The 26334-nt window shown below is 38.8% G+C and overlaps 1 protein-coding gene across 1 annotated transcript; it reads right to left on the bottom strand.

Moving 5' to 3' along the window:
- Positions 1-917: 917 nt before the first annotated feature.
- Positions 918-21915, bottom strand: COMMD2 (COMM domain containing 2). Its single transcript, XM_042780854.1, is given in 7 exon segments — positions 918-1115; positions 5422-5496; positions 5498-5533; positions 19659-19832; positions 20335-20417; positions 21692-21769; positions 21849-21915. Coding segments are annotated over 7 exon segments (711 nt in total).
- Positions 21916-26334: the final 4419 nt, after the last annotated feature.

Raw genomic sequence — 26334 nt, 5'->3', positions numbered from 1 at the left:
AAAAATCCTCACAACTGGACCTATAAGCAGCATTATCATAAATGGAGAAAAGATTGAGGTTTTCAAAGAATTCATATTACTTGGTGCTACAATTGATGCCAATGCAAGCAGCAGTCAGGACATCAGATGATGTATAGCACTGGGCAAATCGGCTGCAAAGGACCTCTTTCAAGTGCTGAAGAGCAAAGATGTCTCCTTGAGGACTAAGGTGTGCCTGACACAAACCATGGTATTTTCAATTGCCTCATATACATGTGAGAGCTGGATGATGAATAAGGAAGACCGAAGACATGAAAAATAGGAAGACCCTCAATGAGATGGCCTGACACAGTGGCTCTAATAATGGGCCTCAAGCACAGCAATGATTGTGAGGATGGTACAGGACCAGGAAGTGTTTTGTTCTGTTGTACACAGGGTCGCTATGTGTTGGAAGTGACATGACAGCATCAAACAACAATTCTGTGGCTATTCACATTGTGGGGTGCTTTTGAAAGTCAAAACAATTGTCTTAAAATATTCTGGAGAGTAATCACAACATTCTGAACTTTATTTTCAAATTTGGTTAATAAGGAGGAAAAAAAGTTAAGCAGTCAAAAGAAGTATCAAAAACAGGAGATAGTAATTCATATATACAGAAAATATGAACAGTATAGATTCATTTTCAGGTGACTCAATCTTATTTACACATTTTTAATATAAAAAACAGGTTAATTTGTCAAGAAGCTGACCACATTTAGCACCAGGAAAGGAACTTTAGCTTATGACCATGATCTCAATATCCTGGCACAGGAAAGGAAATTCACCTGAACTAGATGTATTTATCACCACCAATTAAAAAATACATATATATGGGAAGTAACTGCTGTATATTATGAATTCACCAATGTTTTAAAAGAATTAAAACCTTAATACTGGTACTATTTGATGTTGCGGACAACTCTCCTACAGTGGTTTGTTTTCATCTCCTCCAATGCTTGTTCCAGTTGCTGAACCAAATGGAGCAGGGTAGCTGGGTCTGTCTGCAGAACTTTGGTGGTGTGACTGCCATTCTCATTAAGGTGTAGCTTTATCGTCACTGCTGGTTTAATCTGTTGTCTGAGACTTCTGCTTGCAAGCTTGATTTTAAATGGAATAAGAGCACAATAACTATTTAATGACCATGCTGAATACATAATGCACATACATTATCTCACACCATACCCAAAAATCAAATTTCAGATGAGTTATAGTCTTCAAAATAGAAAGTAAACTTTAAAACCTTTAGAAGTTAAAATGATAAGGATATATATGCAATCTTACAGATTTCTTAAACACGATATAAAAGTTACAAACCATAAAGAAAAAAAAAACTGGTAAATTTAGCTAGATTAAAATTAATAAATTTTCTTCAAAGGGTAAAGATGGTGAAAAACAAGCCACAAACTGGAAGAAAGTATTTTGTAATATATATGTAACCAGCAAAAGATTAATATCCTGGATGTACAAAGGACTCCTCTGATTTAATAATCAAAAACTCAACAGAAAAATGTACAAGGACGTAAATGACCATCCCACAAAAAAGTAACACAAACAGATAAAGCAGGAAAATGGTCAATAAAACCACTATGAGCTACTGTTTTGTACACATCAGACTGGCAAAAATTAAAAATCTGTCCATACTGAGCATTGCAAGTGACAATACTGGGAACTTTCATTCACTGCTGAGTATATACTTTGGAAAATAATATGCATTACTTAGTAAAGTTGAAGATGTACACACCCTACCACCCAGTAATTCCACTCCTAAGTATACACCTTAAATTCTTACACACACACCTTTATTCATAATAGTATCTGTTTGAAAATTAAAAAATGAAAAACATCCCAAATATTCACTAGCAAAAGAATGAATACATTGAGACTATTCATACAGTGAAATTCTTATTAAATGGCAGTGAAAAGAAATCAATGACAGTAACATGCATTGTCATGGGTGAATTTAAAAGAATATGTTGAAACACAAAAGAAAGTCATGGGATAATAAATGCAATCTACTTTTAAAAAATCAAAAGCAAATAAATCAAAAAATCAGACTGTGTAGTGGTGAAATATATGTAATTAAACTATTGAGAAAAGATTAACAAAAAATTTAGGATAATGGTTACCACCAGGGAGTAATGGGGGTGGGGTATGGCACAAAGGGGACTCAAGGAAACTAGTTTTGTTCTATTTCTTAAGCTTGGTAGTAAGAATACTGGTACTTGTTTTACTGTTATTCCTTAAACTGCCTATCTACAAATATATAAATTTTCTCTATGATATATTCTCTAAAATTTTAAAAATAAGTACTACTGACAACTCAGGAGTGGTGACTTTCAACCCTAGGACCAGATTGTGTTCTCTGTAATCTCCATTAAAGGGAATCAGGGCCTCTTTGAAGTAATTTGTAATTAGCTGATCAAGGTCTAGGATAGGAAATGCAGAAGATGAACCTGAAGCATCATTATACCAGACAGCACAGAAGTTATCAAAAACCACTGGAGTTACTTCAAAAGGACAAGAAAGTCAACTTACATGGTTTCTAAGTGAGTAACAAATACAAAATTGAGATTCCAGGGTTAATTTAGTGCCATAACATAAAAATATACTCTAATAACTTCTCCCAAATAATTCTAGATGTTCTACACTCCCAAAAGAATCCAACATAATGGACCAAGGTTAAAATTTATGTTCCAAAGTAATTTGGAAACAATAGGTCAATCTCTTTGTGCCAGTTATTCCCCAAATAAAATAGGTATTACTAGGGTAAAGTATCTCTTTAAAATACTTCTCAATATAGAAAATCATAGAAATGACAAATATAAAAACTATAAATACCCTATTACTCTTATTATGACCATTGAAAATAATACATATTCATTCAATTATGTGTTATTTATATTTGTCTTCTCTTTACATCTGTACTGACAATCTATCCTCCAATTATTGTTGTTGTTGTTGTTATTTGCCATCGAGTCGGCCCCGACTCATAGCGACCCCTCCTTGGGTTTCCGAGGCAGTTATCACTACGGAAGTAGGATTGCCCAACCTTCCTTCCGAGGAGTGGCTGGTGGGTTTGAACCGCCAGCCTCCTGGTTAGCAGTCAAGTGCCTTAGGCACTATGCTACCAGAGCTCCCTCCAATTATTAAACAATATGATATCTAAAGTAAAAATCTTTACAGGTAAAGTATCTGTATCATTTTTCAGCCTTTCTACAAAAGAGATGATATAACTGTGGTGCAGTGGGTTTCTTTTACGTGGCCTCTCTGACCCTGGGTTTTCAGTTTTCTCACAATGATTGGTAGGGCCACAATCTGTCAAGTGATTGGTCTGTTTGCTATCCACCTAAGCAGCTGGCAAGGATTGGTTGGTTTGCTATCCACATTGGTAGCTTGAAATCTGTCTAAAAGGACTGATTTATGATCCACCTAAGGAATTAGTTGCTTTATAAAAAGCCATGCCTTGAATTAACAAGGAGTTCTCCTGTGTAAGTGGCCAATCTCAGAGGTTTCTGAGGGACTTTCTGATCAACAAGAGCCTGGAGAGAAGCACGTTCTTTGGACCCAGGGTCTCTCTACTGAAAATCTCCTAAACTCAAATAAAGGAGTTGTAACATGGACTAAGAACTATTAACATTGAGTTGATTAACACAGAAGACTAAGAGAAATGGCAGCAATCACAGGAGAGCTGAGTGGCAGAGAAATGGTAGTAGTAGTGCAAGCAGCAGGAATAGTAAGACAAGCAGATGGTGGCAATGGGCAGGAGGTCACCAAGAGAGTTGGGCAAGAGATTGCCAATGGAGTGGGGCACCTCACGTGCGACAGACCACATTTACACATAGCCTTTCTTGCCATGGTCTCTAACTCCCACCAAATGATTGGATGAGACTGAAAATAAGGTGCTTGTGGCCCACCAAGGGGATTGGACAGCTTGCTAGTAATGCAAATAAGGTGCAGAGTACCCTCTTGGGGGGGGGGACCATGCAAATAAGGTATATGGAACCCTAAAAAGGGGATTAATCAGTTTTGCCATCCTGCTAGGCTTAAAATGAGCCACCCGAGAGGTAGAAAGGGATGACCACAGTAACACCAGAAAGAAGAGATGGGAGCAAAGTGTGCCCTTTGAACCTGAGTTCAAGGCACTGAGAACCTCCTAGATCCAGAAGAATGAAACAGAGAACTGTAACACTGTAGATAGTGCAAGTTGGCAAAGAGCAGTGGCAGAGAAACAGCAGCAGCAGAAGCAGGAGACCAACAGGAGACAGTGCAGCAGGCTTCCTAACCCACAGAGTAAGAATAAGTATTTTTTTCTTGGTACTCTTTTTTCTTTTCCCTGGGTGTGAAATTCTGTCCACATCTCTATAAACACAGCAAGAACAATAACAATTTTAAGAAGTCATGTGTCAGTGCAAATTAGGAAAAAATGGAAAAAATCCATTTAATTTGAAGGGCTACATCTCAATTCATTGAAGAGGATGACCTGGCAAGAAACATCAAAATATCAAAAAGGAAGTAAGTCACATAAATTATGTTTCACTTAGCTACAGTTCCTAAAAGAATTCAGCCCTATATTCAGCGTCAAATAATATGTATACCAGAGAGAACAAGGATGCTTTGATGAAATTGTAAATGGGCCAGCCCTAAAAGTAACATCCTCCTGCATCAGTCTCAGATGCTTTCTATTTACTCATGTTATTATGTTATTAACAAAGGCATCAACTGTGCACGCAATTTATGAAGTCTGGGAAATGTCTCTACTAGCAATTAAGCTCTGATGATTAATTTGTTTCCCATAGTAACTGCACAATAATTGGATGGCAGTTGTTCATTCACTACCAGTCTCCATGAGACAAGCCAGTTACACAAAAATGAAAGGCTCTGTATCCTGCTACTAGTCTCCTAGTCATTTAGCCCGTCTTAGGCTGACATGTCTTCCTCCCATAAGCAGAATAATGTACTGTAGTTAAAAATCCCTTTGTAAATAGTTTCAACTAATGAGCTCAGGAACTCAATTAGTTCTCTGAGTAGTCTTTTTAGTCCTTACATGCATTTCACCAAATAAGAGGCAACATTCCTTCAGTATATCCTCAGTCTTAAACCTTAAACCTTATCAGTCCTTCCAGTAGTATAGCAATTCAAACAAATTTCAGTGGGTGAAAGAGCCTTGAGGCTTAATTCTAGAAAACTCAATTTAAGTTGCTAACTTCTAAAAATGTCTTAATAGAAAACTCAAAGCAAATGAATACAGCTAAAAAAAGAACTGCTAAGGGCTATTGGCCCTGAAAAGTTAGAGAATACCTCCACATAAGAGATAGGTAAAGATCTAGAAGACATTTCCTGCTGAAAAACATGAACATGACCATCCCCACATCTCCTCCACTCAGTTATTATGAAAGGACCCACACGTAAAAGCTTAATCACAGTGATCTCCTCTCCAGGAGCCCCATAAGATTTGCTGCTTATGATGTTCCCAAGAGTACAAACTGTGCTTTGATCTTTGCTGTATCCACAGTACCTAATATGACAGATGTACAAGAAATACTTGATAAATTTGTTTAAGAAGCTGTTTCTCCTACTCCCAGCTAATTTCTTTATTCTGTACAGAATGCCTAGTATGTTCCAGGTACTGTGCTCAGGACACAGTAATGTATAAGACAAAGTCCCCACCCTCATGGAGCATATAATTTGGTTCATACCATATCTTGTGTTCACTCCTATTTAAGCACTCATCAGACTGGATAATAACTGCTGATATTTGTTTTCCTTCTTCCATGAGACTGTGAGGCCTTAAAGTCAAGGACTATGTTCCATTCATTGTTGTATCCACAAGGCCTGACACAAATCATATGTTCAGTAAGTAGTTTGATGATTGAATGCATGTGTAGAAGCATAAATGGATAAATGGGACATAAGCAATAACCTTTCCTACAGTTATCTACACATACCTATGAATGTTCATGACAATGGAAAATTCTCCCTCTCTAAGCCACCCAGCCTATCTCAAGTATAAAACTTGAAGATGTAATATGACAGGTGTGTCTTTCTTCTGACCAAATCCTAAACCTTTTGGCTGGTCAACAGTGACACCCCAGATCATCCTTTCATTTTCAAATTTTCCTCTGCCTTAAGGTCAGTGACACTGTACTCTGCTAGTGGTTCTTCTTTCCTGAAACCACCTTTCCCTTAATTACTGACTTTTCTTTCTGTTAACCACAAGTAACCCACAAATTCAGTTCTGCTCTCAAAGAAATCATTCTCATTTTCTGTATCAGTTAATCGTGCACCCAAGTTCTAGTCCCATATCCTCAACTATTATGTTGTTAGGTGTCGTCGAATCATCTCCAACTCATAGTGACTATATGTACAAAAGAACAAAACACTGTTTGGTCCTGTGCCAGTGATAACTGCTATACCTGAGACCATCATTGCAGCCACTGTGTCAATCCATATTGTTCAGGGACTTCCCCATTTTCTCTGACCCTCCACTTTACCAAGCATGATATCCTTCTCCAGAGAATGGTCCCTTCTGACAACATGACCAAAGTAGATCAGACAAAGTCTGGCCATTCTCATTTCCAAGGAGCATTCTGGCTGCACTTCGTCCATGACAGAATTATTAGTTCTTTCAGCAGTCCATGGTACTCTCAGTATTCTTCGCCAACACCACAACTCAAAAACATCAACTCTTGTTCAGTCTTCCCTTTTACTGTCCAGTTCTCACATTCATATGAGGTGACTGAAAATACCATGGCCTGGGTTAGACGCACCTTAGTCTTCAAGGAGACACCTTTGCTCTTCAACACTTGAAAGAGGTCTTTTACAGCTCATTTGCCCAATGCAATACATCATCTGATGACTAGACCACTGCTTCCATTGGTGTTGATTGTAGAACCAAGTAATATGAAGTCTTTGACAGCTTCAATCTTTTTCCATTTATCATGATGCTGCTTACTGATCCAGTTGTGAGGATTTTTGTTCTCCTTATATTGAGGCATAATCCATGTGCTGGACAGACAGACCAGGAAGCCAGCCAGGGGCGGCAGCAGTGGAGTCTGGAGCAGCCTGAGGGAGGAGACAGATAGACTAGGAAGCTGGCCCGGGCCGAAGGTGGTGGTTCAGAGCAGCCTGAGGGAGGAGGCAGACAGATCAGGAAGCTGTCTAGGGGTGGCAGCGTTGCAGTTCAGAACACCATGATCCCACGGATTGTGGAAATTGTTGAACAGTATCTTTAATAGCACATGCAAGTAAAATATTACTGAATCGTACTGAAGATAATTCAAAAACAGTTGCAGCAGTATACTGACAGAGAACTTCCAGAAATGCAAGCTGGATTCAAAAGAGGACGTGGAACGAGGATATCGTATCAGATGGATCTTGACTGAAAGCAAAGAATGCCAGAAAGATGTTTATTTGTGTTTTATTGACTATGCAAAAGCGTTTGATTGTGTGGATCATAACAAATTATGGATAACATTGAGAAGAATGGGAATTCCACAACTCTTACTGTGCTAATGAGGGACCTGTACATAGATCGGGAGGCGATCATTCAAACAGAACAAGGGATACTGCATGATTTAAAATCACGAAGGGAGTATGTCGAGGTTGTTTCCCTTCACCACACTTGGTCAATCTGTATGTTGAGCAAATAACCCGAGAAGCTGGAGTATATGAAGAAGAATGTGGCATCAGGATTGGAGGAAGACTCATTAACAACCTGGGATACACAGACCACACAACTTTGTTTGCTGAAAGTGAGGATAACTTGAAGCACTTACTGATGAAGATTAAAGACTACAGTCTGCAGTATGGATTACGCCTCAATATAAAGAAAACAAAAATTCTCACAACTGTACCAATAAGCAGCATCATGATAAACAGAAAAGATGGAAGTTGTCAAAGACTTTATATTACTTGGTTCTACAATCAACACCAATGGAAGCAACAGTCTGGACATCCAATGATGTATTGCATTGGGTAAATTTGTTGCAAAAGACCCCTTTTAAGTGCTGAAGAGTAAAGATGTCTCCTTGAAGGCTAAGGTGCACCTAATCCAAGCCATGGTATTTTCAGTCGCCTCATATGAATATGAGAGCTGGACAATGAATAAGAAGACCGAAGAAGAGTTGATGCTTTCGAGTTGTGGTGTTGGTAGAGAATACTGAGAGTTCCACGGACTGCTAAAAAAACTAACAAATTTGTCATGGACAAAGTGCAGCCAGAATGCTCCTTGGAAGCGAGAATGGCCAAACTTCGTCTGACCTACTTTGGTCATGTTGTCAGAAGGGACCATTCTCTGCAGAAAGATATCATGATTGGTAAAATGGAGGGTCAGCGAGGAAGGGGAAGGTCCTCAACGAGATGGACTGAAACACTGGTTGCAATGATGGGCTCAGCTGTAGCAAGAATAGTGAGGGTAGCACAGGAACAGGCAATGTTTCGTTCTGTTGTGCATAGGGTCACTGTGAGTTGGAGGCAACTCGACGGCACCTAACAATAACAGCAATAATCCATACATTGAAGACTGTAGTCTTCAATCTTCATCTGTAAGTGCCTCAAGTCATTCTCACTTTCAGCAAATAAAAGTATGTCATCTGCATATTGCAGTTTATTAATGAGCCTTCCTCCAATCCTGATGCCACATTCTTCTTCATATAGTTCAGCTTCTCAGATTATCCGTTCAGCATACAGATTGAGTAAGTATGGGGAAAGGACACAACCTTGACACACTCCCTTCCTGATCTTAAATCATGCAGTATCCCCTTGTTGTTTTCGAACAACAGCCTCCAGGCCTATGTACAGGTCCCTCATTAGCACAGTAAGAGTTGTGGAATTCCCATTCTTCTCAATGTTATCCATAATTTGTTATGATCCACACAATCAAATGCTTTTGCATAGTCAATAAAACACGAGCAAACATCTTTCTGGTATTCTTTGCTTTCAGTCAAGATCCATCAGACATCAGCTACAATATCCTCGTTCCACATCCTCTTCTGAATCCAGCTTGCATTTCTGGAAGTTCTCTGTCAATATACTGCTGCAACTGGTTTTGAATTATCTTCAGTATGATTTTACTTGTGTGCAATATTAATGATAATGTTTGATAATTTCCATATTCTGTGCAATCACCTTTCTTTGGAACGGGTACAGATATAGATCTCTTCCAGTCAATTGGCCAGGTAGCTGTATTCCATTATCTCTTGGCATAACCAAGTGAGTGCCTCCAGAGAGGCATCCATTTGTTCAAACATTTCAACGGGTATTCCGTCAATTCCTGAAGCCTTATTTTTTGCCAATTCCTTCAGTACAGCTTCGACTTCTTACTTCATACCATTGGTTATTGATCATATGCCACCTCCTGAAATCGATGAGCACTGACCAATTCTCTTTGGTACAGCGATTCTGTATATTCCTTCCATGTTCTTTTGGTGCTTCCTGCATCATTCAATATATTGCCCATAGAATCTTTTAATATTGCAACATGAGGCTTATTTTTTTTTTTTCCTCAGTCCTTTCAGCTTGAGAAATGCCAACTATGTTCCTCCCTTTTGGTTTTCTAACTCTAGGTCTTTGCATATTTAATTATAATGATTGACTATGTCTTCTTGTGCCACTCTTTGAAATCTTTTGTTCAGCTCTTTTACCTTGTCATTTCTTCCATTTGCTTTAGCTACTCTCGACTCAAGGGCAAGTTTCAGAGTCTCTTCTGACATTAATTTTGGTCTTTTCTTCCTTTCCTGTCTTTTTAATGACCTTTTGTTTTCTTCATGGATGATGCACTTGATGTCCTCCCACAATCCTTCTGGTTTTCGGTCATTGGTGTTCAATGCATCAAATCTAATCTTTAGATGATCTCTAAATTCAGGAGTGATACAATCAAGGTCATATTTTGGCTCTTGCGGACTTCTTTCAATTGTCTTCAGCTTCAACTGGGACTTGCATATGAGCACTTGATGGTATATTCCACAATCAGCTCCTGGCCTTGTTTTGGCTGAAGATAATTGAGCTTTTCCATCTCCTCTTGCCACAGATGTAGTCAATCTGATTACTGTGTACTCCATCCGGTGAAGTATACATGTATAGCTGGCATTTGTGGTGAAAAAAGGTATTTGCAATGAATAAGTAGTTGGTCTTGCAAAATTCTATCATGCACTCTCTAGCATTATTTCTATCATCAAGGCCACATTTTCCAACTACTGGTGATTCTTCCTTGTTTCCAACTTTTACATTCCAATCACCAGTTATAATCACTAAATCTTGACTGCTTATTTGGTCAATTTCAGAGTGCAGAAGTTGGTAAAAATTTTCAATTTCCTCATCTTTTGTTTTGGTGGTTGGAGTGTAAATTCAAATAATAGCAATATTCACTGGTCTTTCTTGTAGGTGTATGGATATTATCCTATCACTGACAGCACTGTACTTCAAGATAGGTCTTGGTACACTCTTTGTGATGATGAATGTCATGTCATTCCTCTTTGTCATTCCTGGCCTAGCAGATCTTCTGATTGTCTGATTCAAAATGGCCCAAACCAGTCCACTTCAGCTCACTAATGACTAGGATATTGATTTTTATGTGTTCCATTTCATTTTCAACAACGTCCAATTTTCCTAGATTCATACTTCACACATTTCATGTTCCAATCATTAATGGATGTTTGCAGCTGTTTCTTTTCATCTGGAAACATGCCATATCAGCAAATGGAGGTCCTGAAAGCTTTACTCTATTATCCATATCATTAAGGTCACCTCTATTCTATGGAAACAGTTCTTCCCCAGTCATATTTTGAGTGTATTCTGACCTGAGGGATTCATCTTCCGCCACTATATCAGACAGTGTTTCAAGGCTGTTCATCACATTTTCTAGTAATATATCAGACAGTGTTTCACTAGTATTCATAAGGTATTCACTGGGCAATTCTTTGAGAAGTGGATGGCCCGTTCCTTCTTCTGAGTCTGTCTTAGTCTGGAAGCTCTGCTGAAACCTGTCCATCATGGGTAACCCTGCTGGCATTTGAAACACGAGTGGCATAGCTTCCAGCTTCACAGCAACATGCAAGCCACCACAGTACAACAAACTGACAGATAAGTTTGTCTCTCTTAGCTGTTCCAAACCACTCTGCTCACTTCCCAGCCTCCTCAGTCGCTCCAACCGGCCCTGCATGCCCACCTCACTGCTTACCTGGCCTGCCTCGGGTGTTCCAAAACACCCGTCTACCCTGCTCACCCAGGTTGTTGCTTATCCAGCCTGACCCAGGCACTCCAAAACACCTGCCTGCCCTATACACCCAGCTTGCTATCACAGCAGACTGCAACTTAAGCATGATCACAGTATATTTAATGTATCCTGAACTGATTAATATCATGTGGGAATTTGGATTCAATGTTTTCTGAACTTCTAATTTTTTCAAGAGTTGCTAGAAATTAGAATTTTAGTGTGAAATTTACCAACTTTTTCAAATGACAGAAGGGCAGTGGACATACTGTGGATATGTTCTCAAGGTAGACCTACATTTGCTGATGGATTGGATAAGGGTTTTGATAGAAAGAAAAAATTTAAGAATGATTCAAAATATTTTTGACCTGACTAACCATGTATTGAGATGGAGAAGATTGTGGAAAGAATAGTTTAGGGAGGGAGAGTGGCTGGGAAAGCAGGATTCAGGTTTGGACATATTGTACATGAAATGTGTATTAGATATCCAAGTGCAGATATCAAGTAGGCATCAATTGTATGACTCTACAGTTTTGGGAGCAGGTTGTACTCTGAAGATATAAATTTGGAAATACTGAGTATACATGGAATATTAAAGCCATCAAACTAGATGAGATCAGCTAGTGATTCTAAACAGAGTAAGTATAAAGACTGATCTCTGGGACATTCAATGTTTAAGGGTCAATGAGATGAGATGGAGTCAGCAAGGGAGACTGACAAGGAGGGACCTATAAGGATGGATAAGAACTAAGAGTGAGTAATTTCCCAGAAGGCAGCTAACAAAGTGCTTCAAGTAGGAAGAAGTGATCAACTGTGACAAATGCTGCTGAGCAGAGTGGGATAAAGACTAAGTTATGTTGGAAGCAAACTATGTCAGAAGAGTGGTGTGGGTGAAAGCCTGACTACAGTGCATTCAAGAGAGAATGGGAAGAGAGAATGAGCAGTCAGAGACAATTTTTTCAAGGAGCTTTGGTGTAAATAGAAACAAGAATTGTGGTGGCAGTACGAGGAATGTATGGAGTCAAGACAGGATTTTTAACTGTGTGCTGAAGGGAATGATACAGTAGAGGGGTAATAAGTTGCCCATAGACAGGAGCACAGGCACTTCATCAAGAGTAACCAGAAAAGGAAGGGCAAGCAGGTACAGACACGGGCAGGTTAACAAACATGGTGGTGGAAGTATGTGAGAGACCTCTTCTAACTGCTTCTTTTCTCACAGTCAAACAGGAAGCAAAGTCAAAAGCTATGAATATGAAACAAAGAGATGTTGGCACACCGAAGAAACAATACACAAAATATGGATGGTCTCTGCCATGCCAGAGTTTTTATAGTTTAGTGAGAAAAATGAGTATGTATGAGTGAGATGACTTGTCAAAAGAGAAACACAGTGAGAAAAGAAACACAGATGCCACAAGGATTTAACCATATCTAGAGGCTAAAGGACTTTCTCATGGAGAGGCATCATTTAAACCAGGGGTCAGCAAACTTTTGCCGTAAATAGCCAGATAATAAATATTTCAGGCTCTGAGGACAATACAGTTTCTCTCACTCCTACTCAGCTCTGTTCTTGTACTGCTAACGTAGCCATAGACTATGCATAAACAAATGAGTGTGGCAAGATTCCAATGAAACTTTATTCTTCATACATCTAATTCCTACCATCACTGTGGTCTATTCAAGGATGCCAGGCTAACTTTCCTAAATGATTGTTTTAATGTTAATTTTGTAGCCAAGCATCTATAAGTGCTTTCTCATAGTCTGCTATGTCAGGTCTAAATGCCTCTAACTGAATTTCTGCAACCTATTTTGACAATCTTACTGCCATTCAAATCAGGAAGAATCCACTGCAATGTTGTTGTTGTTGGATGCCACTCAGTCAGTTCCAACTCATAGCGACACTATGTACAACAGAACAAAACACTGCCCAGTCTTGCTTCATGCACACAACTGTTGCTGTTTGAGCCCACTGTTACAGCCACTGTGTCAATCTATCTCCTTGAGACTCTTCCTCTTTTAAGCTGACCCTCTTACCTTACCAAGCATAATGTCCTTCTCTAGGACTGGTCCCTTCTGCTATTCCCAAGTACAATGAGACAAAATCTTGCCATCCTGGCATCTAAGGAACATTTTGGATGCACTTCTCCAAGACAGATATGTTTGTTTTTCTGGCAATTATTGGTGTATTTAACATTCATTGCCCACACCATAATTCTAAGACATCAATTCTTCAGTCTTCCTTATTCATTGCCTAACTTTTCCACATATAAAGGTAAGTAGAAAGACCATGGCTTGGGTCAGGAGCATTTTAGTTCTCAAGGTGACATCTTTGCTTTTTAACACTTTGAAGAGGTCTTTTGCACTAGATTTGCTGCTAACCAGAAAGCTGGAGGTTCAAACCCACCAGCCCCTCCTCAGAAGGAAGACTGGACAATCTCCTTCTGTAGTGATATCACCTCAGACATCCAAGGAGGGGTTGCTATGAGTCATATCCAACTCAATGGCAGTGAGTTTGGTTTTTGGTTTTGCCAATACGTCATTTGATTTTCTTACTGTTGCTTCCTTGGGTGTTAATTGTGGATCCAAGTAAAATGAAATCCTTGACAACTTCAATCTTTTCTCTGTTTATCATGATGTTGCTTATTGGTTCAGTTGTGAGGATTTTTGTTTTCTTTATGTTGAGGTATAATCCATACTGCTCTTCATCAGTAGGTGCTTCAAGTTTACTTTCAGTGAGCAAAGTTTTATCATCTTAATATTGCAGGGTGTTAATGAGTCTTCTTCCAATCCTGATGCTGTGTTCTTCATATAATCCAGCTTCTTGGATTATGTGTTTAGCATACAGATTGAATAAATATGGTGAAAGGATACAACCCTGATGCATACCTTTCCTGATTCTAAACCATACAGTATGCCCTTGTTCTGTTTGAACAACTGCCTCTTGGTCTCCATACAGGTTGCATAGGAACATAATTAAATGTTCTGGAATACCCATTCTTTGTGATATTATTCATAATTTGTTATGAGCCACACAGTTGAATACATTTGCATAGTCAATAAAACACAGGAAACATCCTTCTGATATTCTCTGCTTACAGGAAAGTTCCATCTGACATCCAGCTGATATTCCTTATTCCACGTCCTCTTCAGAATCCAGCTGGAATGTCTGGCAGTTCCCTGCTGATGTACTGCTGCAACCATTTGTTAATTATCTTCGGCAACATTTTACTTGCATGTGATATTAATGATATTGTTCAATAATTTCCGCGTTCTGTTGGATTACCCTTCTTTGGAATGGGCACAGATATGGATCTCTTAGAGTTGGTTGTCCAGATTGCTGTCTTCTAAATTTCACGGCATAGACTAATGAGGGCTTCCAGTGTGGCATCTGTTTGTTGACGCATCTCAACTGGTATTCCATCAATTCCTGAAGCCTTGTTTTTCACTAATGCCTTCAGTACAGCTTAGACTTCTTTCTTTAATATTATCAGTTCTTAATAATTGTTAAAAATTTTTTCCAGCACTTACCATCTTTATTTTCACAATAAAATGGATAAAAAAGGGAGAGGGTAAGGAACAGTGGAGATTGCATTGTGACTTTAAATTCTAGTCAGAGAATTGAGATACATATTAACAGCCAACTGATAGTTTAAAGAAAATTACAACAGGAAGATGCACACTATCAGGCATGAGTAGGTAAAACAAAGTCTGGAGAAAAAAGTCCTTCAATGTTCCAGTGACAAAGAATGAAGGCTCTTGGTTTGATGCACAGAGTAGATCCTGGCCCCAGGAAGTACGTGCACCTCACAGCTAAGTCTAGCAGTGGAACCAAATAGAGAACTTGGGAGACATGGGCACTGCCAGAGGCTGATCACTTGACTTAACCTCCACAGCCTGATACTAATGTATTGGATTTGCCTTGTGCACCAGTTCTTTCTATACCTGAGCCAGCTACTCCTTCTTCCACTCTTCCTCCTACTGCTGAAATGGTTGAACATCAATCAATTCTTTCTGGTACAGTAAGTGTGTATTCCTTCCAACTTCTTTTGATGTTTCCTGAATCATTCAATATTTTGCCCATAGAATCCTTTGATATTACAACTTGAAGCTTGAATTTTTTCTTCATTTCTTTCAGATGAAGAAATGTCAAGTGTGTTATTTCCTTTTAGTTTTATAACTCCAGATCTTAGATCTTAGTACACTGCATTATAATACTTCACTATGTTTTCTTGAGCCACCCTTTGAAATCTTCTGTTCAACTCTTTTACTTCATTTTTTTAACTTTTTTTTTTAAATTGTGATTTGGGTTGAAACTTACAGAGCAAATTCACTTTCCATACAGCAGTTCACATACACTTTGTCTCATGACATTGACTATAATTTACCACAATGCAACAGCTCCCCTCCCACTTCCTTCCAACAGTTACCTCTTCCCTGTGTCCATCCCTCCATGCACTCCTGCCCCGAGCTGTCTCCCTGTGCATAAACAGCCCTTCTTTCTCCCATGATTGATCTCTCCAAGGAATGTACCTAGCTCAGGTAAATGTTCAACTTATATGCCTGTCTTTTGTTTGACTGGAAGGCACAGGTATGGGTTCAATTCCAGACCCAAAGGGCAGCTACAGGCCACAGTCTCAGCGGTTCCACCAGGCTCTATCAGACCAGCAAACCTGATTCCCTCCCCCCTTTTTATTTTTTCCAAATGATTTTGAATTTTGTTCCACATTGTTCTCCCTCTCTATCCAGGATCTCCTACATAGATCCCCCTCCGAGTGCCTGACTCTTCATTTTTTCTATTAGCTTTATCTACTCTATGTTCAAGAGCTAGTTTCAGAATCTCTTCTCACATTCATTTTGATCTTTTCTTTTTTTCCTGTCTTTTTAATGATTTTTTGCTTTCTTCACGTATGATGTCCTTGATGTCATCTCACAACTCATCTGGTCTTCGTTTTGGTCATTAATGTTCAGTGTGTCAAACACATTTTTGAGATGGTCTCTAAATTCAGATGGAATATACACAAGGCTGTACTTTGACTCCTGTGACTCCTTTTAATTTTCTTTGGTTTCAACTTGAACTTGCATATGAGCAAATGATGGTCTGTTTCACAGTTGGCCTCTGGCCTTGTTTTGACTAATGATACTGAGGTTTTCCACTATCTATTTCTATAGATATCATCTATTTGATTCCTATGTATTCCAGTCAGTGAGCTCCAATTGTACAGCTGTCATTTATCTTGTTGAGAAAAGATATTTGGAATTAATAAATCATTGTCCTTGCAAAATCATTGTCCTGCATCATTTCTTTCACCAAGACCATATTTTCCAATAACCGATCCTTTTTCTTTGTTTCCAACTTTTGCATTCCAATCACCAGTTACTATTATCAATGCATCTTGATTTCATATTTGATCAATTTCAGACTGCAGAAGTCAGTAAAAATCTTCAGTTTCTTCATCTTTGACATTAGTGACTACTGCATAAATATGAATAATAGTCTTATTAATCAGTCTTCCTTGGAGACGTATGGATATTATCTTAGCACCAACAGCACTGTATTTCAGGATAGATGTTCAAATATTCCTTTTGACAATGAATATGCTGCCATTTCTCCTCAATTTGTCATTCCTGGCATAGTAGACCACATCACTGTCCAATTCAAAGTAGCACTAGCAGTCCGTTCCAGCTCCCTAAAACCTAGAATATTGATCTTTATGTGTCCTACTTAGTTTTTGACAACTTCTAAAAGTCCTAGATTCATTACTTTGTACATTCCATGTTCCAGTTGTTATTGGATGTTTGCTGCTGTTTCTTCTCATTTTGAGTTGTGTCACACTAGCAAATAAAGTCTGTCACTACCATTCATCTGTCAGTTTGTGGTACTGCAGTGGCTTCCATGTTGCTGCGATGCTGGAAGCTATGCTACCAGTATTTCAAATACCAGCAGGGTCATGCACAGTGGACAGGTTTCAGTAGAGCTTCCAGACTAAGAAAGACTAGGAAGAAGGACCTAGAGACCTACTTCTAAAAAAAACTAGCCAATGAAAATTTTATGAACAGCAGCTGAACATCGCCTGATATAGCGCCAAAAGATGAGCCTCTCAAGTTGGAAGGTTCTCAACGTATGGCTAGGGAAGAGCTGCCTTCTAAAAGTAAACTCACAAACTTTATTGAACATTACAATTTCCTTGGTGAAAAGGCAGCTTTTAAAAATCCTTATGCCCAGGCCAAACCTCACACCAATAAACCATAATATCTGGGGGTAGACACAGGCATCAGAATTTTTTATATCTCCCAGGTTATTCTAATATGCAGACAAGTTTGAGAACCAGTGCATTATATCACATATATAAAGCCAAACTCACTGCTGTTGAGTCAAACCTGACTCACAGCGACCCCTCCTTGAGTTTCTGAGGCAGTATCACTACAGAAGTAGATTGCCCAACCTTCCTTCTGGGAAGTAGCTGGTGAATTTGAACCACCAGCCTTCTAGTTAGTAGTCAAATGCCTTAGGCCTTATGCCACCAGAGCTCCTATACCACTTATATACTTGTTCCTATATTCAAGTGGGCCTTTACAACTTAAACTGTCTCCTCTGTTAATATTTATCCTGGTTTTTTCCATTTAATTATTCTCCTGAAGTTTCACCTCCCTTTGTTGCAGTTTCTTTGGATCATGCAGCACATACTGAACTTCCTGAATTAGAGCTTTCTTCAACTACTCAATTAGTACCTTTATTTATACAATTATATTCTGTTTTCCTTCTAGACCTTATTTATTTATTTTAATTTTTATTGTGATTTGGAAGAGATCTGATAGCATAGTACCTAAGGCACTTGACTGCTAACCAGAAGTCTGGCGGTTCAAACCCACCAGCCACTCCTTGGAAGGAAGATGGGGCAATCTACTTCCCAGGTGATACTGCCTCAAGGAGGGGTTGCTATGAGTTGAGTCTGACTTGGCAGAACATAACAACAACAACAACATTGTGATATGGGTCAAAGTTTATACAGCAAATTCATTTTCCATATAGTAGTTCATACACATTTTGTCTCAAGACATTGATTGCAATTCCCCACAATGTTAACAGCTTTCTTCCCACTTCTTCTCCGTAGTTACCTCTTCCCTGTGTCCTTCCCTCCCATGTACTCTCACTCCTCACTCCAGCTATCTCCCTGTTCAAATACTGTCCTTTTATTTTCCATGACTGATTGCTCCAAGGAGTATATCTACTTGATGTAAATGTTCACCCCATACGCCTAACTATTGTTTGGCTGGAAGCCACAGTAGTGAGTTCAATTCCAGACCTGAAGGGTGGCTAGAGGGCATAGTCTCAGGGGTCTTACCAGGCTCTATCAGACCAGCAAAACTGGTCTTTATGCTTTTGAGTTTCATCCCACATTGTTCTCCCACTTTATCCAGGATCTCCGGTACTGATCCCCCTTCCAAGTGGTTGACAGTGGTAGCTGGGCACCATCTAGTTCTTCCAGTTTCATGGTCATATAGACTGAGGATCACATGGTCTACCAGTCCCTTGGACTGTTTCCATGCATCACTGGTTTTCTTCTTTCTTCTTTGCTCTGTTAAGTCCAGACTTATTTTATAGCTACCTTTAATTACTAATTAAAGAACATCTAATATCCCTTACCAGATAACATCTTTTCCAGCTGAAAAGGTGTCTTCTTACACTTCTTTTGTGTCCCAAAGCATTTAGTACAGGTCTAATCAGCAAAGCAGACAACACTCACTACACATCTATTAACTCACCTTTCACTGCTTAATGAAAGATTATATGCAATGGTCTGAAAACTCCCTTCTATTTCTGTAGCTTTAAAAGCAACTTAAAGAGGAATCTCATGATGTTGCTCAAAAGAAGCCAGACACAGAAGGAGTTTTACTGAATCATTCTAGTTATATAAAGTTAAAAAGCAGGCAACACTAATCTATGTATTAGAACTCAAGATGCTGGTAACGTTTGGGAAGAAAGGAAGAGATGTAATTGATAGAAAATAAGTAATTGGTAGAAGGAGGAGCTTCTAGGATGCTAGTCATAATTAAGTATTGGTTTCATGGATGTTTTCACTCTGTAGTAATTCAATGAGGTACACAACTATGACCTCTGTACTTTTTTTTATGTGTGCTATATTTAAAGAGAAAAGTTTTTAAAAAATCAAAGCACCATCTAAAAAAAATCTGCATAACCATCTTCTTTTCCAAAAGAATCCGTTTCTTACAAATTTAGCAAATTAAACTGACTTGTATATGTTATAAATGTAAACAAATGAACTACTGGTAGTCTGAAAATAAATACTGAAATACCAAAGTTTCAAACCAAAGTGTGGCTAAAGCTTGTAAAGAAAGAATACAATAAGCATGAGAACATAAACTTAAAATAATTATTATATTGTATGTCAGATAATGAAAAAAAAAGTCAAACCTGTACATCTAGTCTCCATTCAAGGCTGTGGTAACTGGGAAGGTCTGGTGCCAATTCACTTAGAATAGTTCTGATCTCCTTTCTGTTGTCTAGATAAAGTTGAAGCAACAATCTGTTCAATTCCTCCGAGAATCCCAGAACAAAAACAGAGTCTTGGAAATCCAGTTCAGAAATCTAAAAGTGAATTGAGTTTAACAGAATATCAAAATTTATCCTTGCTTACTAGATGCTAAAACATTTGATATAAACAAAAGAATATGATACTCCTTAATTTGCTTCTATGTAGTAAAATAGACAATATCCTTCATAAAGACAACTCTTGCCCACTATTCTAAAATTTGAATTAGTGATACATAAAAATATTAATACTTTATTAAAGTATAAAAAGGGAAGGATGGAAGTGCCTATTTTTCTCTCCTAATCTCCATATATAATATGCAAAGAAAATAAATCATTTCATTAGGATACATACTATGGAAGAGATTTTAATTTACTAACAGGAATTAATACCAGCAGATCATATTATAGTCATATTGTTTAAGTATATCTTCACAAAATCAATTATAAACCATTAACAATTCTAAAATACCTAGGTACCTACCAGGACTATGATATAGAGTACATGAACTTTTCTTAAGGGTGCAGGTAATACAAAACAGACCACAGAGGCCCTTACCATGAGCTTTGAGCTCTCAGTCAGGAGGTATGTTAATCCTTCTATACCATGCTGGACGATGTCACTACTCACACTGAGCTTTCCTGAGAAAGGAGAGGAAATACTATCAAGTAAATTATTGTGTGATATTTATCTTTTCATTCAAAATCTTATTTTACGAATAAATATTATCCATTACTGCAGTTAGAAATGAGTTGGTCATGGCTCTTGTTTGTTCTCACTGCACTCTCAATCAGTGCCCTCAGTATTACCTGAAAGTCCCTGGGGGTGCAAGTAGTTTGCCAGTGAGCTGCTAACATTAAGGTTGGTGGTTCAAACCCTACCCAGTGGCACAACAAAAGAAATGCCAGTATATCTGCTTGCATAAAGATTACAGTTGTTAGTTGCTGTGGAGTGGGGCCCCTACTCATGGCAACCTCTTGTGTTATAAGGTTATAAGGTAGGAGTGCTCCACCAGGTCTTCTTGGCTATAATCTTTATGGCCTTTTCTCCTTGGGTTTCAAACTGCCAACATTTGGTTGATGTTGTTATGTGCCGTCAAGTCGGCCCCGACTCATAGCGACCCCTCCTTGGGCTTCCGAGGCAGTATCACTACGGAAGTAGGATTGCCCAACCTTCCTTCCGAGGAGTGGCTGGTGGGTTTGAACCTCCAGCCTTCTGGTTAGCAGTCAAGTGCTTTAGCCACTATGCTACCAGAGCTCCTATTTGGTTGATAGCCAAATGCAAAAGCAAAGACTAAAGTCAAGAAAATCATCTGTAACAGTTGTACTCTGTAACACACGGGATCGCCATGAGCCAGAATTGACTCCACATTAATGGGTTTGGTTTTTGGTTTAACTTTCTTTACAAAAAATGCAGCCCCGTGCAGCCCAATACCAGGCGCACAACCCTTTTCATGGAATTTACAGCTCCTTCAAGGCTGGCAGAAGGTCGAGACACGGGTTGACTTAATATCGGAAATCGCTCTGCATTTAAGGAAAAACACACACAGACATACTTCTGTACAAGTAGATGTCTGAACAATTAATAATAACCAAACACTTGCATAATATTTACAGCTGATCCAGCTATTCCAGACGTCTGTGCATTTAAGTATCATCACTTGAAAGGCAGGTGATATTATGTCCATTTTCACACATGAGAAAAAGGGCTTAATAGAGGCTTTAAAAATCTCACAGCTACCCAGGGGGCAGGCAGGATTTGTACCGGAACTGAAAAGCCCTCCTGTTTTTTTCCTACCAGCAGGTCTTGGGAACAAGATCCTAGGAGTCTCAGTAAGCCCAAACTCTCCAGGACAACGGAGAACAGCCCATGCCGCACAGTGCAACCTGCAGAGCCGCACCCCTTCCCTCCTTACTAGCCGCGCCTTCGTAGATCTTGGGGTTTGAACCTCGTCTCAGAAACTCCACCGCAATCCGGCCAAACTCGGCGACCACTGCAACGGAAGGCAGAGGGCGTGAGCGCTAGCTGATTGCCTTGGTCCCCTCCCCAGCCCAAGAATCCCGTCCCCTGACCCGCGCGGTCCACTCCAGGAAGGAAGGCCAGGTGCTCCTTATGTTCCTCCGACAGGTCCAGCAGCATCTTCATGGAATGCGAATTTCACCCGGCAGCGAAAATCCAACCCCTCGCTACTTCCGGGGCCCGCGTTCAAGCGTAAAGTGGCTCCGGCGCATCCGCATCCGGAGCTTTGGGTTCCGGCCCGCTGCAATCCAACGCTCTGGGCACCTCCTGTGGGGCCTGTGGGGGTCGAAAGGTTCTTCCATTCACAAATCATCCGCAAAACACTGTAGTGCCTAGCGGGTGCACTGTGTTAGGCTCTGTGGGAATTGAAATGATGTTTTAAAACCAACAACACTCCCGTGGAATTTCCATGAGTAATGCCAGTAGTGGCTCAGTGGTTAAGCGCTCAGCTGAGAAGACACCAGCTCTCGGTAGAAACATGTGATGGTGTGCTTCCCTAAAGATTTAAAGACTGGAAACCAGAATAATTCTGCTCTGTCCTATAGGGTCCATATGAGTTGTAATCAGGCTCAGATTAAGGTATGTGAGGGTTCCAAACACTGATAATCTGTGGTTTCTCCTCCTCTGTTTACTCACACTTTGTATTAAACTCTATAAAACATTACTGACAGAAATGAAAGAAGATTTAAATAAACAGGGATTTATACATAGGATGGAGAAATATATCATTGTAAGATTATGTCACATAATGTATAGTATCTTAATGTATAAGAATAATATTGTAAGATTCAATAATGTTAAGATGTCAGTTGTTGCCAATCAAAATCCCAACAGGCTTTTTCGTTTTTACAGTTGGTGGTGGTGTTGTTATATGCCCTCAAGTTGGACCAGACTCATAGTGACCCCTCCTTGGGTTTCTGAGGTGATATCACTATGGAAGTAGATTGCCCAACCTTCCTTCCAAGGAGTGGCTGGTGGGTTTGAACCGCCAGCCTTCTGGTTAGCAGTCAAGTGAGTTAAGCACTACGCTACCAGATCTCCCTGTTTTTATAGAGAATGATAACTATAGAGAGTTTAAAATTCATATGGAAATGCAACGGACTGAGAAATAGTAAAACCAATTTTGAAAAAGAATAGTAAAGTTGGAGCACCCATACTACCTGATTTCAAGACTAACTATAAAGCTAAAGTAATTAAGACAGTGTGGTTTTAGCATAAGGATAAACAAATGGATCAATGGAATAGAATAGAGAGTCCAGAAAAAGATCCATACATATAATGTCAGTTGACTTTTGTAAATTTTTTAGTGTAGTAAAATAAAAAAAAAAACTCACTGCCGTCGAGTTGGTTCTGACTCATAGCAATCCCTCCTTGGGTTTCCCAGGCAGTATCTCTACAGAAGTAGATTGCCCAACCTTCCTTCTGAAGAGTGGCTGGCTGGTTTGAGCTGCCATCCTTCTGGTTAGCAGTCAAATGCCTTAGGCACTATGCCACCAGAGCTCCCAAAATATATTTAGCAAATTGTTATTTTAACCATTTTAAGTGTACAATTCAGTGACATTATTTACATTCATCATGTTGTACAACAATCACCACTATCCATTTCCAAAAGTTTTTCATCACCCTAAACAAAACTCAGTACCCTTTATGCAGTAACTTTCCATTTTCCCTTTCACTCAGCACCTGGTAGCTTCTAATAAACTTTTTTGTTTCCATGCATTTGTTTATTCTAGATATTTCATATGAGTTGGATTATGTAATATTTGTCCTCTTGTGCCTGCCTTATTTCATTTAGCATAATGTTCTCAAGGTTCATCTATGTTGTAGTTTGTATCAGAACTTCATTTCTCTTTATGGCTGAATAATGTGTATACTACATTTTGTGGATCCATTGCTGTTGATGGATACTTGGCTTGTTTTCACCTTTTGGTTATTGTGAATAATGATGCAATAAACATTGGTGGACAGGTATCTGAGGCCTTGCTTTCAAATCTTTTAGATCTATATCTGAGTGGAATTGCTGTCTCATATGATAATTCTAGGAATTTTTACCAGCAGATCATATTACAGTCACATAGTTTAAGCATACGTTTCTCTGCTTTTTAGGGAATGTTGACAGTTCGGTCTCATGTAGTTAATTGTTTAAGGGAGCAATTACTCCTGGGTGATATTGGAGGTCAAATATATCCAACAATAAACTCAAACTATTAGGTAGTTTCATAAAATGTTAAATGTATATTTATTTTATAATCCAGCAAATCTGTTCCCAGGTATTTACCCCCAAAAAATGAAAACATATGTCCATAAAAAGGTTCTTACAATAATATTCAGACCAGCTTTTCATAATACCCCAAACTCAAATGTCCATATAATTGAAATAGATAAGCAAATTGTATTACATCCATACAATGAAATACTACTTAACAATGAGAAAGAATGAACTAGTTATGCAATCTGCAACATAATTGAGTCTCAAAATATAAAGTTGAGCAAAAGATTCCAGAAACAAAAGTGATCAACTATATGATTCCATTGATTTGGAGTTCAAGAACAGAGAAAACTTGTCTATGGTGATAGAAATCAGAATAGTGGTTACCAATAGGAGGTTGGGATTGACTGGATGGTAACTTTTTTTTTTTTTAATTGTGTTTTGAATGCAAATTTCCAAAGCAAATTTGTTGTCCATTCAATAATTCATCACATTTGATTTCACAGCCCCCATTACCATCCCCAACCATGAAAAACTATCCTCCCTTTCCCTCCCTGTTACTTCTTCCTCCCTGTGCCCTTCTTAACTATGCATTCTTGCCTGTCCAGCTTTCCCTCTATGTGAATGTGCCCCTCTGGTGTCTCACAGCTGATTGATCTAAGGGATGCATCTCTCTAGAGTAGGTGGGTGCATCACTCTGGGGTAGGTATTCTGCATGTGGGTCTTTCTTCTGTTGGGCTGAGAGCTAATTCGTTGAAGTGAGTCTATTTCTAGGCCCGAAGGGTAACCTGGGGCCATAGTCTCAGGGGTTCCATCAGTCTCTATCAGACCAATAATTCTGGTCATCTTTGTGTTTTTGAATTTTGTTCCATATTTTTCCTCCCTCTCTATCCAGGATCTCCAGTTTTGATCCCTTGCCAAGCAGTTGGCATTCAGAGCAGCTTTTCATAATACCCCAAACTCAAATATCCATATAATTGAAATAGATAAGCAAATTGTATTACATCCATACAATGAAATACTACTTAACAATGAGAAAGAATGAAATAGTGATGCAATCTGCAACATAATTGAATCTCAAAATATAAAGTTGAGCAAAAGATTCCAGAAACAAAAGTGAATGTCAACATTCCCTAAAAAGCATCTGGTTCTGGTGTCGGGGTCTATCTTATATTTGGACTAATTGTTTCCAGATGACTTTGATTTTCTTTACTCTTCTTTGCTCCAGATGAGAGGAGACTAGTAGTTGCCTCTTAGATGGCTACTCAAAAGCTTTTAAGACCCCAGTCACTACTCACAAAAGTAGGTTGTAGAACAAGATTTTTATGTACTATGTTGTGCCAGTTGAGCATTAAGTCCCCCAAGACTATGGTCCCGAGTCCGCAGGCCTGGTGATTCTCTCTCTTAAGGTGTTTGGTTGTCTCTGAGTAGTTACTCCAACACTGCCTTCTGTTGCTTTTGTAATGTATGTGGCTAGCTTTGTAGCAAAAGTGCATATGTAAGATTATCTTCAGCCAAGTCTATCCTTGGTCTAGGGTATATTCCTTTTCGCCTCCCCCACCTGATCGTCTCACTTGTTTATGCATTTCTTCATAGCCTGGTGTTTGGTGTTAGTAGTATTGCAGTATTGTACATGTAACAGTATTCGCCTCTGTCGTCTATATCTTTTGTGCACATTTCAGTGTCTTTTGACTGGATGGTAACTTGAAGGAACTTTTTAGAAAAATAGAAGTGTTCTACATCTTGATCAGTTATACAGATGTATATATTTTTTGAACCAACTGAATTTTACACTTAAGGCAAGTATAAATTACTATACATAAAATTCTCAATTTTAAAAAATTAATTGAAAGCAGTGTTTTCACGGAAGCTCAAACAGGTGTCTGACAAGTACTAAGTCTGAAGGTTATTTATAACTGTTTTAACTTGCCCTACATAGATATTTTTAAATTTATTTTTTGTTATGTACTACACTCTTAAGTTTTCAAAACAAACTCAGGAAAAAGAAAAAAGAAAGAAATACAGTAAAAGTTCTTATTCCCATCCTTGTTCTGAGTTCCCCAACCCCATAGGCAACTGCTATTCTTAGTTTCTTATGTATTCTTCTTCAAACTCTTTAAGCAAAAATAAATGCTCTAAATTTTTCACTTAGAGTGGTGGAGTCCAAGAAAACGTGGTGCTAGACATTAAACAGCCTGTTGATAGTCATGTAGCATCAGAATTGTTAGTATTAGAATTCGTGGTTTGCTGTCTTATTTGATCATTTATTTGCCCAAATTCTTTACCATGATTTTTCAAAGCACAGTTTCCCAAAGATTTTCATGTGCTGT

Source organism: Orycteropus afer, unplaced genomic scaffold (assembly GCF_000298275.1).
Source record: "Orycteropus afer afer isolate SDZICR_OR568_19922 unplaced genomic scaffold, OryAfe1.0 scaffold00066, whole genome shotgun sequence".
Classification (NCBI taxonomy): domain Eukaryota; kingdom Metazoa; phylum Chordata; class Mammalia; order Tubulidentata; family Orycteropodidae; genus Orycteropus; species Orycteropus afer.
Note: the sequence above shows the minus strand (reverse complement) of the source record. Positions and strands in the feature narration are given on the sequence as shown.